The 18150-nt window shown below is 35.4% G+C and overlaps 1 protein-coding gene across 3 annotated transcripts in view; it reads right to left on the reverse strand.

The window, feature by feature from the left end:
• The window catches only part of CTTNBP2 (cortactin binding protein 2), a 76294-nt gene that overhangs the window by 7478 nt on the left and 50666 nt on the right, over window positions 1-18150 (reverse strand). For all 3 annotated transcript variants that reach the window (XM_063155326.1, XM_063155327.1, XM_063155328.1), the window contains 11 exons: window positions 15652-15769; window positions 13019-13285; window positions 11586-11681; window positions 11070-11149; window positions 9934-10020; window positions 9751-9850; window positions 7867-8019; window positions 7403-7590; window positions 4870-5048; window positions 1172-1377; window positions 758-943 (listed from right to left, as the gene is read on the reverse strand). In XM_063155326.1, coding sequence (XP_063011396.1) covers window positions 758-943; window positions 1172-1377; window positions 4870-5048; window positions 7403-7590; window positions 7867-8019; window positions 9751-9850; window positions 9934-10020; window positions 11070-11149; window positions 11586-11681; window positions 13019-13285; window positions 15652-15769 — 1660 coding nt within the window. The remainder of the gene's footprint in view (window positions 1-757; window positions 944-1171; window positions 1378-4869; window positions 5049-7402; window positions 7591-7866; window positions 8020-9750; window positions 9851-9933; window positions 10021-11069; window positions 11150-11585; window positions 11682-13018; window positions 13286-15651; window positions 15770-18150) is intronic.

Raw genomic sequence — 18150 nt, forward strand, 5'->3', positions numbered from 1 at the left:
GAACAGAATTTTCAAAAGCATCAGCACTAATATACCTTCCACATTTATACAGATGCACAGACTCAGTTATATAAAGCCCTCTTTATCAAACAACATACTGAAGATGATTGAAAACCTTACAGTATCTGTGACTACACACAATTATTTACATTTATTTTTTGCAATTGAAGTGAAAATCAATTCAAAATCTTCAATTTACACCTGAAGATCTTTCTTTCACTGCAGGGCTTCTAGATTATTCTACTCAATTTTTCTAGTAAGACTGAAAAAGGGATGCATCATCTGGGGAGCAATGTATTCATTTATTTCTAGCTGCATTCACTCGGTAATAATAATCGTGTTGAAGTTAAAAAGGAAGTGTAAGGAAACTCAAAGAAGTATGTATGCTGTAAATTTGGGGCAAATCTAAGGAATACCAACAAAGTAATGAAGCTTTCTCTCATCTGGTATTGGAGAAGAAACTGATTCAGTGTAATTCTATACACTCAGAGGTGGAACCACTGCTTATAATTGCACCATGTGAGCCAATGCCTGCCTCGTTATCGGACAGCAGAAAGGGCATTAGAACAACCAAACTTACTTAGGACACCTCACAGTCACAAAGAAGTAATTTTGGGGGGAAAAAAATAAACAGTGTCTTACTGGTGAACATAAATATAAGTGTCATTTAATTGAAAAATTTTAATTCATGTAGGAGAAACATTTGATTTGCATCTACACACAACTTTCAGAACTGAAAATGAAAAGCTTTATTTACCTTCAGTATTTGTCTCCTGCTTATTCCATGACTGGGAGGACAAATGGCCTGACTTTTTGCGAGGACTTGTGCTCACTTTTCTCCAAGAAGCATTCTCACCTTTTTTCTTACTGCAATTTTTGTAGCTTGAAGCCACAGATAAAGGAAAATTTCCTCCCTTAAAATCTGCTATATAATTATCTAGCTCTGAAACAAAAGTAAAACAGTGTTAAGAAGAACTGACTGTTGCAAATGGTTCTTCTTGGAATACATTATACAACTACTTAGTTTAATGACAGTAAATAGTTTTAACCCCACCACCTCCCTTCAGAACCACAGCTATGTTTTTTGCAAGTTTTAAAATTGGAAGGAAGCAGTAAAAAGCCCCAGTTCAGCAATGCACAACTACTTGGCTTTCAGACAGTTCACTCTTACCTGGTCTGGGTAGAGGACAGCCATGCAAAACAGCTTTATTTAGCAAGATACTGAGAGCAGCTTTAACAACAGCCTGTTGCCCTTGGCTAGGACTTTTTTTGGCTATTGCTTGTCCTGGTACAGATGGTCTTTTCACAGAGGCTCTGGAGAGTATTGCTTCTTGTACTCTGGGAGCTATCACAGCATTCCATAGCTTGGACATCCACCTGTGGTACAAAAACCAATCCTTTAACTTCAAAAGCAATTATCAAAACCTGTGATTTTATACTTTGGTAACATATCAGATTTTGCATTTTAAAGAAGCATCCCATTTCAGAGAGGGACTGATTTTATTTAAGGAAGAGTTTACTTATTGTTTTAGATTAAAATATTTGATCTAAATTTCTTTAGCTCGCCTTGACAAACTTACCACAGACTTAATGCTTTTCCTCCTTCAGATAATATAAAACATCCTTTTCATTTAAAGGCTAAAAATATGTCCCAGAAAGATGCATGTTCATATATATACATATTTTTTTTTAAAGTGCATGGAGAAATTTCCATGCTTGCAGGTGTTAATTCCTAGCCTATTTGCTGCCAGCATGGAAAAAAAGGAGGTATTCACTTATGGTTGTACCCCTTCCAGTGTTCTTCCATTTCCAAACTTGTCCAGTTTACAAGACATTTCTATTCAAATAGCTGCCTTGCTTTTACTCCTCTTTTGTTTATTTGATCTATGGTGAACTGTGTTTCCAGGATGCTGTGGATATTCCAGATTGTCTGGTTTAGAGACTGGGTCTGATTTTTTAATTCAAAATTTGATTAAAGGGTCTTCTGGGACTTTTGCTTTTCTAAGAGAGAAGCATTATGTTGTATTAGCAAATAAGTGAAAAATTTTTGTTAGGGAAAAATAAATGCTATTTCTCATAACTTAGGAGTTCTCTGGGGATAAAGGCTAGAAATTTCAGACTTAGGGCTCAGCTCACATCTACAACCAACACTGAGACAATATTTTTAGATCAACTCCAACTCTTTATGTTTATTCTTATATCTTGTTACTGGAGGAAGATGCTAAGATTGAGTCAGATGGTTTATATTAAAGGTCTGTAAGAAATTATAGACTATCATGCTGTGTTCAGCTTTGCAGAAATCCATTCAGAAAACACAAAGGCTAAAATGTCTGTTTGACTTAAATGGATGATTTTGCTGGATATATTGATACACTGAAGTCATCCCATCACATAAAATATTATGATGACTTTTTGTTTTGTTTGGGGTTTTATTTTCCATTTTTTTTAAAGTTAGAATGCATGAGTGATTTGAAAGACATATTTATGACAGTTGTGAAGCATAAGATTGAGCTTTTATGATATATAAATGCTCAAAGTGCTTTTATAAGCTTGATAAAGTTACATTACTTAAAAAATAATTAGTACGTTTGTTAAAATATGATGTAAAATGTGGATTGCAGATAGTCCTTGAAGGACCTTGAAGCTTCCTTAGCATGATGTTGTAGATATTATTCCATATAGTTACAGTCTGTTTCTGCTAGCTAAGCTACCAAAATAAACAATTGCTTGTAATTTAGTCATAAAGAACTCTCTCTTTTCAATTTCTGCCTATGTAAGCTTTCAACATTTTGCAATACTGCCAGTATAAATGGTCAGGAATGAACACTGCAAAGATAAAACTAATTGAGGCCATTCTAATCTAATTAACAATGGATGGGCATGCTCTCTAAATAAAATTCCAACCTTGTATTTAAATTCAATTTTAATTTTTGCTCATCTTGATCAAGTCCCCCATTCTTTGATATAGCTGATACTTAGGAAAGGTATAACACACCCCTGGCCCCTCAAAAAGGGCTGCAAAGTGAAAGTCATTCCTGTTGGAACATCATCTTCAGTTCCCTAAACTTAAACCAAGAAAAAAATGTAGTTAAATTTTTCTTCATTTATTCACTCTTCTCACCAAAGTAGGTGAAGCTACATGACACACACAGCAGGGAACAATTTCCTGTCACACGCTCTCTCTGCCTGCCCTGCTGCTGCTCCTTCCTCCTGTCTCATGCTAACACTGAGCCCAGAGGGAACCCAATTTGTAGAAAGCTGTCTGCTGTCCTAATGAATTGGACTAACTCAGAGAAGCTTTACTAAATGCAAAAAGCAGCAGAATAGCAGAGTGAGGAGGAGGGGCAAGAGGAAAGGAGTGGTTAATTAGACTGAAATAACAGCAATCAATCAGTGAGCTGCTAATTGAAAGCTGTTTATTGCATGACCACACTGTTAGCCATCATGCTGCTAAACTAAAAGTGTCCAGTAAGAGCTCACTGGAGCTGTGCTTTTTAATACTTTATTAGTGGACAAAAACTACATTAAAATGAGAAGTCAGATGGCATATGAATACAATAAAGGGCATTTTAGGGTTGTACTCAAAATAAAGCATTGTGAAACCCAGTCACAGTTACGTTAAGAAGAAATCCAGACTCAGACATGTATAACTAACATATCTAAAGAATAGTTTTTCTGTTCTCTATTAATGCCACTGCAAGAAATAAATTATTAAAATATCTCAGAGGACATGATTGACGAGGAAGATGGGAAATAGATGCATGGTATGCTGTATTCTTTTTTTATTTCCCAGCACCCATACAATTCCAAGCCAATCTTATGTCCACATTTAGACTTTGATAATTACTCTGAAGATTAGTATCTAACCTGCACTTTTTGAGAATAAAAAGGAAAAATAAACAAACAAAATGTATCAAGATCTGCAGACAGAACATAAAATGAGACAGCCTCTGCACATGCTAAGCAATGCACCCTCCCTTGTGTGTTAAGCAGAGGCTCCTGGAAAAAGGGTCAGCAGAAACTGGTACAAGAGAAACAGGTCAGATAAGGGGTGACCTGACTGGTGAGAAAAGTTATGTCACATATCCAGAAATCAATATTATACTTCAGTTCTGAGTAAGTCTGAATCTTAATTAGAGGCTTATTACCTCTTTGACACAGCCAAACGACATCTTAGTGTGAATTTAATAAAATTTAAAATTTTGTAATTATTTCTTTTATCATTTGCTAGCATTTGGAGTTGGAATGTGATTAGATGTTTATGGAATTGTAGGCGATAAAAGCCAAAATTTCCATTATTTTTTAATATTTTTAATGCTACTGGCCTGCTAGCCATATGTGTGACTAAACTTATATACTAAAGTAACTAAACTTATTGACCAGCACTGAACCCACTGTACCACACTGCCCTACTTACTAAGATAATATATCTCTAAACTGTATGTATATTGTATCTCTAAACTATGTGTATTAAACTATATGCATCTCTAAACTATATGTATTAAAATTATACCATGTATTTAAAAGAGTGAGAAATCATTCTTGAAACTTCCTTTATATACAACTTCAAAATGAGAGTCTACCAACTTTTCTTGAATCTTTTAATCTCTGTGTCAGAAAATAAATGGAAGATCACAAGAGGACTGACTTTGGTGCAGTATTAGACACCCATTTCCCACTTGTGCCCTTTAGAATTGCTCTTCTAGTAATTAAATAGCCAACAGAAGTTTAAACCTTTCAGCAATTTAAATTAAAATGCTTTTTTAAGGTTCCTGAGTCAGCAGGGTTTTGGGAGAAACACAACTACTACGTTTGTGATAAGTATCTAGTTGGCACTGAACAGCATCAAACAGGAAACAAAAATCTTACTTGACTGTTGCTTGGCTGTGCCCTGGAACCACAGGACAGGAGAAGAAATGCTTTGGCCCCATAAGTGCTTCAGGTGCTCCTAGACGTGATAAGCAAGAGTTCAGCTGGTGCCAAACAGCCAGAATCCAGTCTATGGTCTTGCACACAGGATCACATGGAGGAGGCACTTTGCCTCTGAACTGCAGGGAGAAAAGATATTTGACATGGCATAAGACCAGAACTGCAAACACTTCCCTTGAAACTCCAGGAAGGCTTGGTGCTATTTTTATTGCATGTGTTGCTATTAAAAGATCAGGAACAGTCAAGAACAAGTCAAACCTTTTTATAGAATATATTGACATCTTGCTGTATTAAAACTTATTTTCCCAACTACACTTCAACATATATATCCTAATCAATCAACTGACATGCCTTTACTTTCTTGTGGGAAACTAAGGCAGAAATTTTGGTAGCAGTGGTTTTCTACAGTGTTTAAGATTAGGATTACAAGAGATATGTACCATTTACAATGCAATGTATATGATGCAAATAAGGCATTATTAAAAAATGCCCAATTGCACTGAACAGGAGTATCTGATCCAGACATATGCCCAGTATGGATTTCCATACTGATTTTAGATCTAGTAGCAGTGAAGAAAAGATGTCTTCCTCTAAGAATTGTGTTTTTAGTCTGCCTTGTTAAGGGCAAATTATTTAGTGCCAGAAAAATCTCCTGCTTCCTCTGACTTCAAATTACAGTCTTCATCATCCTAATCCTAGGATTATCCTCTGTAACAGCTTAAATTAAAGGAAGCATTAAAAGATGCACGAGGGATAGTAACTGACAGCACTGAAGCCAGAGCCTCTTGATAGAGTCTGTAGTTGAACTTAAAGCAGAAACACATTAAATCTGTTCCCATACAACCTAATGGTTCAAACTAACAGCAAAAAAGACCTTTTCACCTGAACACATGAATTTTATAGCATAAACAAGGTACCATAGTACAGAGCAATGATCTCTGAAATAGTCCATGGTTCTAACAATACATGTTTCTACTTTGCTGTAGAGTTTTACAACAGATTAATCTTTCTTCTATTTTTGACTTTGCAATCCACTATTTTAAGTCCTGTACTAACTGGCATTTGAGTTTACATATGGCACAAGGATGTATTTAAAAAAAATGTGCTACCACACTGGGCATTTCCATATTTAATTAGGGAAGATCCAGGAAGACACATGGCTTTTTTCTCCAAATAGCCACCATCTGCATATAAGCTTGAGAGAAATTAAACATTATGAGATTAGTACCCAAATTCTGTTCAACTTCAGTCAGAGGTAGGAGTCTATTACATAGTCAAATTCTAACCTATTAGACTAAGGATTTCTTTCAAGCTCCCCAAAAAATAGCTTGAAAATGACATCTGTTATTTGATGCTGCAAGTTCTTCTAGCCAAACCAGTTTGGCAGAGTAAGTCTGATGCAGCCTTTCACTATGAACAAGTCATAACTTAAAAAATATAATCTAAGAAAAGTAGTCTATTAAGAGTTTCATAGATTTCCCATGGCTCTTTTTTTCCATTCTGTATTTTGGTTCTAAATTTCCTCATTATTCTGGCTGAAATGTTCAAATGCCACACATTTCCTCTGCAGGATCTCTTTGAATCAGTAAGCCTTTAGAGATGAGAATTGTGGCAAAGGGTACAGGAGATGACATCCCCAAGGATAACCAAGACACATCCAGCTGAACACTCAAAACTGACAGTAGGTCTGTTGTTCCATAACAGGACTCTTTATTACTGGCAGTTTTTTCTATTCCTAGAACAATCTCCCTTTTTAAGCCTGTTCAAAACTGCTGCCAAGATTATTTTCCTTTGCAGCTGTTTTGATTAAACTCCCTCTGCCAATGTCTAACAGTGCCTGACTGTTGGTAATAGCTGCTACCACACAAATGGTATTCCAAATAACTTCTGAAAGTCCACTATTCCTCTTTTACCTACATCTTTATTTTAATTTCTCATTTTTGTTTATTTATGAATTTAAAACAGACTTCCCATCCTTATTTTATTTTGAAATTTTGTTCCAGCTTCAACAGATCTATTAGCTCAAAACAACTTTTCTAATTATATAATTTGCCCCTCTTTTGATCTGAGAATCATAGAAAATATTTTTCTGCTTAAAACTTAGACAAAACACATATCTGACTATGTTATTTTAGATATTGAGAATAAATTCTTTGAAGAAGAGTCTATGTATGTTTGTTAAACTGATTTTTACTATAATTGTCAGAAGAATGAAAGATGTTGAAAAAAATTAATGAAGGATGTTTCATGCAGCTGACAGGCAACCAGCCAACTGTTTATGCCCATTAACCATGACCATACACCTTTCTGTGAGACCAAGCACAACATTTCCACATACACAGCCTGCATCTTCCCAGAATTAAATGCTTCTTTTCCTGAAACAACTTATCTGCTCTGCTTTTGGCATTACCATCATCCATATTTCACAGAACCGGTGATGAACATAACTGCTGAAGGTGATTTGAGTTCTTACCTTGTTTATTACTTTTCTCCTTAAAATCCTCTGAAGCAAGCCTCGCATTGGCTCCCCATCCCACCGAAGCTGAACCCAGCGGAAATGCTGCTGAACCAGCAGGTCAGAGCCATGAAGATGGCACTTTGCAATGGTCCCCAGTAAAAAGCAGTTCTCATGAAAGTAAAAAGCACCAGAAACTCCATTTGCTAAAAAGGAACCATAAAACACTTAACTGAAATACTCAAAGCCTTGACATTATCTCATATAGAAGCAAGAAGCAGTGACATAATTAGAAAGGAGAAATAACCCACAAAACACCATAAATTAGCTAAAAAATATGGTATCTTTGTTAAGGACAACTATTTACAATAAAATATAAAAACTGAACAAATTACATTTTTCTCCCATTCCCTTTCTGCCATATATTACAATAAAACTGTACTGTAGAAAAAACATCTCAGCAAACCAAATTCTTTAAATACCTCTTTGAATAGTGCAGGGATTTTCTGAACTCCGATTCTCAAGAGGTGCTAGAAAATCTCCGAGTAATTCAGATAAATAAGCTCTCTCCAGATTTTCTAAAATCACAATTGTTGTCTTGTTTACAGGAGGCTGTTTCACTGGGATCAGACAAGCTGAAATACAAAAATCCTATTAATGCATACTTAGGAAAATTTACTTCTATTTATATATACAGAATTTACTGCTACAAGTGCAATGAAAGATTTTTAATTTTTTTTCCTTTTTAACTTATTTACAGGCCAGACAGACAAAGTTTAAAATTGAAAGCATAAAATCAAACAATAGAAAGAATATTATACTGTATATTAAGGAAAAAACTGAAAACTATGATTAAAATAAATTCCTGAAATATCTGTAATAGGATCTTCATAGATAGGAAAAATTTCAGTACACTGAATATAAATACAACAGAAAAAATACCAAAGACATCTTCAAACATTTGTATCATTTGCTGTACTACAGCTTAAACTTTTAACATGTACTCTTTATATCATGTAGTGATAAAAGATTTAAGAATAGTCCACGTTTGTAAGAGACTTTATCATTCTATGAGATAATAGAATAGTTTTCTCTTCAAAACTTCCTTCAATATCTTTAAGAATCACTCAAATAATCAGAGCTAGTATGAGGCAAACCTAGTATCAGCTGAACCTAATAGGCATTAAAATTACATCTCTGTATTTTTTAACATTTTAAATATTTTCCTGTAATTTTCCTGATTTTAACATCTTATTGCTTAAGAAAGACACAGCTTTGCAAGTGTTCTTGCAACACTAAATCCCAGGTGAATGCTTCTGTAACACGGACATAAGTATAAACACTTGAATATATTGTGCCCTGCATTGTTTCACAACCTTTTGAAGGTGGTACTAACAAAGGTCATTAAAGAAATTGACTTGTAATAAGGCAAAACTTACAGCAACTGATTGTATCTGATCACTGCTATTTAGTTGGGGTTTCCTGACTATTACTGCCCTCTTTTATTAAGAGGCTACAGCTTGAAAGGAGGGAGGACAGGTACCCTCTCTGTGTCTAATGGATTAATTTAGAGGAGAAATGCTCTCTTAGGAAAGGAGATGTAGCAGAACAGTAGGGAAAGAAGCTGGCAGAAAAATGAGAGACACAATCAGAAGCAACATGCTGAACTGCAAAATCAGACTATTAAAAAGAGTGTGTTGCTGACACAGAATAAAGCATCCAAAAGAAGCAGCTTTCCTAAGAGACAGTGGCCAGTAAACAAACCAAACTACGAGTGACATTCCTGCCTCCAGGCCTGGCTGACTTCTGACTAAATGGTCTCTTCTTTCCCACCAATGCCATGGCACTTTAAGTGACATGTGGGACTGGCACAAGCTATCCTGGGAACTGTGACCAGGATTTCCTTGGAGGAAAAAACTGCTGCAGACTGCAGTTACACCAGGCAGTACAGGAACAAACAGAACAGACCACTGCATAGCATTGTACAGCCTGACAGGATGGCTCTGCTTCTGTTCATGAGCACACACAGTAGACCTTCAGTTCTGATTCAGTAGATCTGAACCAGAGCCATCAACTTTTAAAGGATCATAAACAAAGGGAAAAAAGAATGAGACAGAAATTAATATTTAAAATTACTGCTTTTACTTAAATGGCATGAACTTTTGAAAAGCTCCTTATTAGGAGCTCTGTTGTGCTCAGCTCTCCCTCAGTTTAGACTCAGACAACTGGCCCCAAGCACCTGAAAAACTGGATTCCATTAAAACATGCCATCCACTATGCAAAATGGTTTTACGTATTTCTTTACTTTGCATCATTAAAAATTTTCCTACAAATCACCAAAACTAGTCTTTCTGAAATAACCTTACCATTACTGATGAACAGTTCTGCAAGTTGCTCCTTGGAGAAACCAGCATCCACTTCCACTTTAACAATCTCACAAGTAGATCCTGCAGCCTCTTGCTTTTGCTGTGTTGAAAATTTATATATTTGGTGAAATAGTGAAAACTCTGGTTTATGGACTAATTCACTTGATATGTTTGTGCAAATACCTTCATGCAGGCCGCTATCTGATATGCTATATAATCTTGCAAACTTCCTTCTGGACCATGGAAAATGACATTACGGTATTGTTCAACCTACAGACAGATAAATTTAAATATTTATTTCATAAATAAATTATTCTTGGAATCCAGACTTGGATTTTTTTTTAACCTAGATGACACAATCAGCACCTAGAAGACAAAACTGTTTGATTTGCACTACTGGAGTTGGTAATCCTTACTATACTAGTTTCAAAGTAGACATTATTTGCATACAACATCTTCAAAATATATTGATAAATTTATATCCTAATTTGTAAAACTACACAGCAAGGTATTTTGTTACAACAGACTTTAAAACTTAAAACAGTCATCTGGAAGAATAAATTTAGTAATCACAAATATTTTCTTGATCTTGAATTAAAATATATACATCAGAAAGATGTCAAAATAATCAGTTTAGTCACTACTAAGTTAAGGATTGAGACTGAGGACTTCATTTGCAATAGAAATGGGTTCATGTAAGGGAATATACTCATATCTCTGCAATCTCTCAGAAATACGATTTAATACAGCAGAGACCTGTGGCACATTCTCCTGACAACATATTATTTTTACTATCCAAGGACATAGCAGAAATGAAGCAGGTTCTAAATTAGTTCTGATTTGATGCAATGTTAAAAGAAATTATCTATGAAAGTTATCTCATATTATTTAATTATTCTTACATTTTGTGGTATTAAATAAGGTGTGTTACAGGAGATTTCTACATAAGCTAGTAATAAAATTCACATCTCAAATAATTGCTTACGTGAATGTTATTCTAATTTACTTTCTCTTCCAAAAGTGGAATAAAATAAATTTGGAAAGCAATTAAGACATCAGAGAGCTTTTAATATATTTTTAAGCAATTCAGTTAATCAGATAGCAGCTATTTAAAGAAGAAAGTTAATGCCCTCACAAGACTAAAGTTAAGGGTAAATTTAGGGGGAACTTTATTTTAAAATAGCTTTCATCCAATTAAACTTTTTAGAAGGCTTGATGTTCTTTCACAGAGCAAAAATATCCCAATTTTAGTTAACACTATTACAGAAGTATTTCGACAAAAAAAATAGCATGCAGAGAGAAGCAAGCTTATTACTGACCAGGCGGAGATAATTCTGAAGTGTCTGAAGATGGATCATGGATGCATAAGTCACACTGTTTAAACAGCCTTCTTGAGGTCCTTAAAATGAGACATAAAATGACTTTGGTGACTTTCTCATGTTTACATGCATGTCTGACTGATACATATGATTTTCATGCAGTATTCTACAGCTAATTTTTATAATTAGAGCCTATGCAAATTGAAATGCTGAGTAAATGAAAGACATTTATCTAGCACCACAGATTCATGGGTATCCATGACATAAGCAATGTATATACTACTATATGGCTGAAAAAGGCAGAAAGACTTTTATGTGCAGCATATTTTCTGGCGCAGAAATACCAGAAAATGTTGTAGACACTTTAAAATCTAGTTGAACAGCTAAACAGATATGATGTCTCTGAGAATCAAGCAACAATGAACATCAAAACCAGTAGCAAATGACTCTCAAATGATGTATTTCATATGGAGTATCTTAACATTCAAAACTGAAAAATTATGACTTGAAAATTACCAAACAAAAACACTGTGATATGCTCAGCTCTACTGTTCTTCAAAAAGTCCCATGGTGGCTGGGAAAAAATCTGACCTGTTGACCATGTAATGTTTCCTGTTAAAAAAAAAAATAAGAGAGAGATATTCCTTGTATGTATATAAAGTGTCCTATACTCAAGCATATTCATTTGCTTACAAAGATTATGTGCATACACTGACAAATTTGACCAACAAACCAGTCCTGTGAGAGGTACTAAATCATGCTATCATTTGATATACGACTGAAGTCACTAGTATCTTCTGCCAGTTGAGATACAAGTTAAACAGTTAGCCTTTTTATCTTTACACATAAAACAGAATAATTTGCCCAGTCTAATGTGACCAGGGTTCAGTTTTGCTGATGGGAAGGTGAAGGAAGGAAGGAGATTTAAGATGAAGTACATGGATTTTCAGAAACCTATACAACTGTTACTAAGACCATCACATTTTGGCCAATTTTGCATAATTTTAAAGATTTCTCTTTTGTACCTTTCTAAGTGAAGTTATGTAAAACAGTAGTTCTGTTTACCTATGCTGGTGATTTATAGTCTGTATTTACTGCATATTCTGGATGCACTGTAAAGAAACAATGCAGGCTTTGAACTGTTTTTGTAGGACCACAGAATATCCTGAGTTGAAAGGGACTCACAAGGATCATAAAAGTCAAACTCCTGGCTCTGCACAGGACATCCCAAGAGTCACATGTACCTGAGAGCATTGTTCAAATGCTTCTTGAACTCTGGCTGGTACTGTGACCACTGCCCTGGGGAGCCTGTTCCAGTGCCCAAATACCCTATGGGTGAAGAACCTCTTTCTAATATCCAACCTAAACCTCCCTGACAGAGCTTCAGGCCATTCCCTCAAGTCCTATCACTGATCATTACAGAGAAGAAATCAGTGTCTGCCCTTCCTCTTCCCCTCGTGAGGAAGCTGTAACTGCAATGAGGTCTCCCCTCAGTCTCCTCCAGGCTGAACAGACCAAGTGACCTCAGCCACTCCTCTCACGGCTTCCCCTCAAGGCCCTTCACCATCCTCATGTCTCCTTTGGACACTTCCTAATTGCTTTGTCTTATACTGTCCAAATCTGCACACAGCACTCAGGGTGAGAACTTAGTTTCACCTGACATATGGATTTCTCCTCTGGAGTACCAGAAGTACTAAAAGACTAATTAACATAGGGCCTCGTGATCTCCAAGATTATATTAAAGCACATAATTAATTGTTCCATAGACACAGCTAAAAGTAAGGAATGCTTTCATGACAGCACTGTTCAAAGTTTCATATCTTATATTAGTTTTTCTTAGTCTACGCTTTAAAAGATGCAGTAATTCAAAGATATTTTTATCTTAGGAGATTTCACAAATTCAAGAACAGCCCCAAGTTTTGCTTTATCATTAACACCAGTATTGATACCTAGTTTGACAGAAAGTATACTGCTTGCACTGAGGCCAATGTTGGATTCTGCAGCACTATTAAATGACAGATCTTCCAGGCTCCTCCATCCATCAGAAGCGATTGCTTGGAAATGGTTTGTCACTGCCTGACTCACTGCTTTTGAAAAATCATCCCATGACGTCTGCTTGCGGATATTTAAAGCACATATTGTATCAAATTCCTCTGCACCACAATGGACTGCTTCAATGCCACTGACTGAAATCCTTACAGGTACATTAAGAGCATCTGTTGAAAAACAAAACACCAACTATGAGAAAACTGTAAAACTCAAAAATAATAATGGATGTTATTATCAACCAATAACATCCATTATTACAAAGGAAAGCTACAAAATAACTCCTGCTACAAAGAAACAAATGGTAAAGAATGGCACAGATCGCCATCACAAAATCAGAGCAGTGAAATGAAAATGAAATGAAAATACCAAGGTATCTATAATTTTTTACAAAAAACAGTTCAGTATTATTATGCTTAAATAACAGGAAACAATAAAAAATTTACTTAATCTTATATTTCCTCTTTATAGACTAATTACTTATAAATTAAGACAGATGGTAGGCAATGTCTTAATTTTTCAGTTCATTGTGTTTATGCACATTTTTTTCTTATCAATGTAGGAAATAATTTTCTGGCACTAGTGCACAAGTGGAAAACACAGCTGAGCCAAACATATTTAAATAAAAAGCTAAGAGCTAAGATAGAAAATGCACTTGAAAGGGTATATTTGATTTGCTACAGAGCAAATTGACAAAATGTTAAAAAAGGAAATTTATAGGCACATTCCAGAAACTATTAAGTATTTTACATCGTGCTCTTTGGAATACAACTCAACAGAAGCAACAGTCTCTGAGGATCATTTAGATGACTAAAAATGAAAACTATCTTCTAATTTTCATGCTGAACAATATATTTCAGAAATTGTTAAATTAAAATAATATTTTAAAAAGTACACCATAAAACACAACCAATGTAAGATTATTATGAAGTCTTGCAACATGATCTATTTTTCCCTTTTGTGTCAAGAAGACAGATCTTCAGCTGATACACACCAATGAAATTTTCCTGATGTCAGAAAAGCTCTGATTTAAACCCACTAGCCTATCAATGGGAAAAGATTACTCAGAGGCATCTTTCAGATGTGGAATTGTGAGAAATGCATCAAAGGCTTGCCCTTCTGATGGCAGGACCTCAGGGAAATGAGCTGTGAGGAGTACAGAGGGCTCTCCACAAGGAAACAGGCCCCTAGGACAGAGGTACAGAATATGCCTCAACTTCAATGCATGTGACCTGTAAGGCATAGGGGGCAATCCTGGCCCCAGTGTTTCACATCTGTCAGAGCACAGATCCTCCTGTCCTAAGTGGGAACCTTCCTGGAGTGTGAGGAAAGTAGAGAATGGTACCCAGGCACCTTACTCAGAAATGCAGTCTTGGCTTAAGGAATAAAGAAGAAGAGAAGGGGAGGCCAAAGGTTCTGACCTGATAAAAGCTGTTGGATTAATGACAAGCATGACCAGAGACACAGGGTACTAAGACTGATGGAAATAATAGAAGCATTAATTTAACAGACTGCAGATTTAGCCATCAGAAATTTGTTTCAGTCTGATAAAGATGACTACGGACTAGTTTCTATTAGAAAGTGAACTGTATTCCCCTCTGAACCTGCAGTAAAATGGTAAGAGAACTGGGATTTAAAATAGCTGCAGAGGAAAATCAGAAGCAGCAGACATAAAACGTCCTCAATTTGTTGATAACCAGTGAACTTAACCACCCACATCCCTATATTCCAGAAGACAAACACAAAAAAGGAGTGAAAAAATAGAGAGCACACAAATCTACAAATGCCATAATTTTAACCATGCAGAGAAATTTAGATATCCTCTCTGTATCTGTAGATACAGATATATATATAGATTTATACAATGATATAAAAACCACAAAACTAGTGAGAGGATGAATTAAGTTCTGTCTCAAGAAATGCACAGATGAGCCTGCTCTAATGAGGTTTGAGAAAACGTACAGAGAAGGAAGAAGATGACAGGTTTCAACAGAAGAGCAATCTTACAGAAGTTACTGATGCTGTAAAAAGGAAGTTCTCTGATGTTGTCTCTAAGACATATTTGAAGAATCAAAAAAATAATCCCCTCACCAATAAGTGACAAAATAAACTATGCTCAAAAAGGAGATTCAGATATGACCAGATGATCATCTTAGCCTGAGGGAATTTGACAGCTACCCACCACTAAGTGACTGCAAGAATTTGAAGAAAAGATAAGAGGAGGGCAACAGCTTTTGAAAAAGTAATTACTAATATTAAATTTAGAAATTCTAAGAGAATATGGACATTTGCAAATGTACAGTATGTATCATCTTTTTAAATGGTTTAGAAGCAAAGACATGAGGAATTTAATAACCTCCAACAAAATTTTATCATATACTTTTGCAAAATATGGAGACTAGAAACTTGCTAGATCAAAGTAATTTAATATTGTGGTGCCAAAAGAGTGACAACCACCTTTTTAATATTTCTCATTCATGCCCCACAAGTTCTTTACTAAAAACATTTTTATGTAGTGCTGATAGCATTTACTTACTTAAGTTTTCTAGGAGATGTTTGCAATCATCAGTAGCAACATCATGCACTGTTCGATTACACTTATCTTTTCTCTCAGCCTCTAGTCCACCATGGCTACAAAGGATTTCTAGACAGTTCTGCAAAGGTAGGAACTGTATTATTTACTTGTCCATTTGCTGCACTAAAGCATTCTACCAACATTGAGTTAGATTCCTAATTAAAATTCTTACACATGCATTTCCAGAGACAATCAGCTACAGAGTTGCTAAAGATAAAATGATGTTTCTCAGAGTTGAAAGCCAGGAGTAAAAATATTTTATAGCAGACTTTAAAGTCTCAAATAATGATTATAAAAAAGCAGAACACAGAGAGCCAGGGTTCTACAGTCTCTAAGCATCAAGTTTGATTAGCTGAATTAGGAAATTCTTACATCTGGCCACAAGTTTAGGTAATGATAAGGAAACAGAAACCCAGCTATTATCCTGGTTTGAACATCTTGGCCTCAATATTCAAACAACACTAAATAAGCAATTCTAAAGCTTAATACAGACTATTAAATGAATCTATTTAGGTAACAATCCATAAAATCAGTTTCCACTTTATAATTCACCAAGCAGGAGTTTCCATCATGACTGACACCTGAGTGGAACACAAAAAAAGGAATAATTTTAAATCACCTTGCAAGCCTCTTCTTTGGCAGAAGTTCTGCAAGCAGAAACCTGAAATTCTGCAAGCATCATAAGAATGCAGTGATGTAAAAATGTATTTTTATTAAGTCAGAGCACGGACATCTTGTGGATGACAACATGATGCCCTCTAAAAATGTCATATGCTCAACAAAAGGGAAAATCATTGAAATTAGAAACAAGCTATTAGCATATAAATTTGGATTGGTAGAACCATTCTGTAACATGAAAACATATTCAATATAAAGAGTCTCCCAAGTATGTGTGAGATAAAAGAATTCTCATAAAACCATATTCAAATTGATTGATCAACAATCAGAAAAAGGATCAAGTCCTTGTTTCTAATGACCATCATTCTGCAATAACACAGGCAGCCACCATGAAAACTTTTTCATCTCAGATATGCTTTTAAAGACACATCCATATTGCAAAAAAAAAGAAACTAATGGAAATTATACTAGTTAATACTGTATTGATAATGTTTGGGGTTAAAATAGCAGAGAAACCAAACCTTAAAAACACAGAGAAGCAGCTATTGAGTATTTTGATGTGGAATAGTGGCTAGTTGCAGGTTGACTATTTTGTAGCTATTCTACAGAAACTTTTGTCAGCGTATCTGACACTCTCAGACCTTTCATAAATATAGTGCTCATTCAAGGTATATCTGCCTGTGAGGTGAAATTTTACCAGGCTGTATTTATAGCACCTAGAAGTACTTTAAAAAATTGTTTAGCTCACTAAGCTTGCCAGAAGGATACAAAGCCAAAAACAAGCACATATTTTCTTGACAGGTTAGTTTGTTAACAATATCTCTCAAATAGAAGCAATGAATAGCAAAACAGCAGAAGGCTGAGGACTAAACTATAAGGCTGAAAATGGGAAGCAAAGCAGGAAGAAGTGGGGACAGAACAAAGAAATAAAGCTTATTTTCTTAGTAAAATGAGGATTTTTGTTGTCTCTGCTGCCTATGAAATAACAGCTAAGATGTCCTAGCACAATATTCTGTAAAGAATGGCCCCCACCTATCTCAAAACAAGAGGATGCAAGTGCCAGCACTGCTTAAATGCAGTTATCATGCACTGGAATGAATGACATGCAGTGTACATAATGGATTAGAGCACAAAGTCGAAGTGTTAACAGCACTTGGACATGGCTATTAAGCTTTTTTAGCTTTTAAATATCCCAAACATATCTCAAATCAAATCAATCAAATCAAATACAATTTTATAGTCTCTGCAACATCAAAACTAGGAATCTGATTGCCAGCTGTGTATCATCTTCATCACCAAGAGACTCCCCTCAACCCCAAATGGAGATCTTATTAAGCAGCTGACTTAGAAACTCAAACCCTGGAGTTATTAATGAAAGACATACGTGAAGACTTTCAGTGTCAGACCTTTCAGAGAGATCACTAGTCAAAGTAGTTTTAGACAGAAAATGAAACCTAAATTCAAAGTTCCTGAGGATTATATTATTCCAGAAAGAGCCAACATAGTGCACATTATTTAGGTATTTGCAGATTACAGCAAGTATCTTAAACTCCATCTAAATTCGTATGAGTGGAAACTGGAATGAGAATCTGCATCTGCCTAACAGACACTGGTAATGGAACACTGACCCTTTGTAATGCAAATGCTAAGTAAGAAGTGGCTGTCCCTAAAAAACCTCATAGCCTTCACTGAATCTTAAATCTGGGTCTATTTTGAGCATATCTATTTTGAATGTAAGTTTATCAGGAATAAAAGCAAACATAATGAAGGCATTGAACTAGGCATGAAAACATCAGCTGATTTTTGAAGTCTTGGACTGTATTTTCTTAAAATTCACTCTTC

Source organism: Melospiza melodia, chromosome 4 (assembly GCF_035770615.1).
Source record: "Melospiza melodia melodia isolate bMelMel2 chromosome 4, bMelMel2.pri, whole genome shotgun sequence".
Classification (NCBI taxonomy): Eukaryota; Metazoa; Chordata; class Aves; order Passeriformes; family Passerellidae; genus Melospiza; species Melospiza melodia.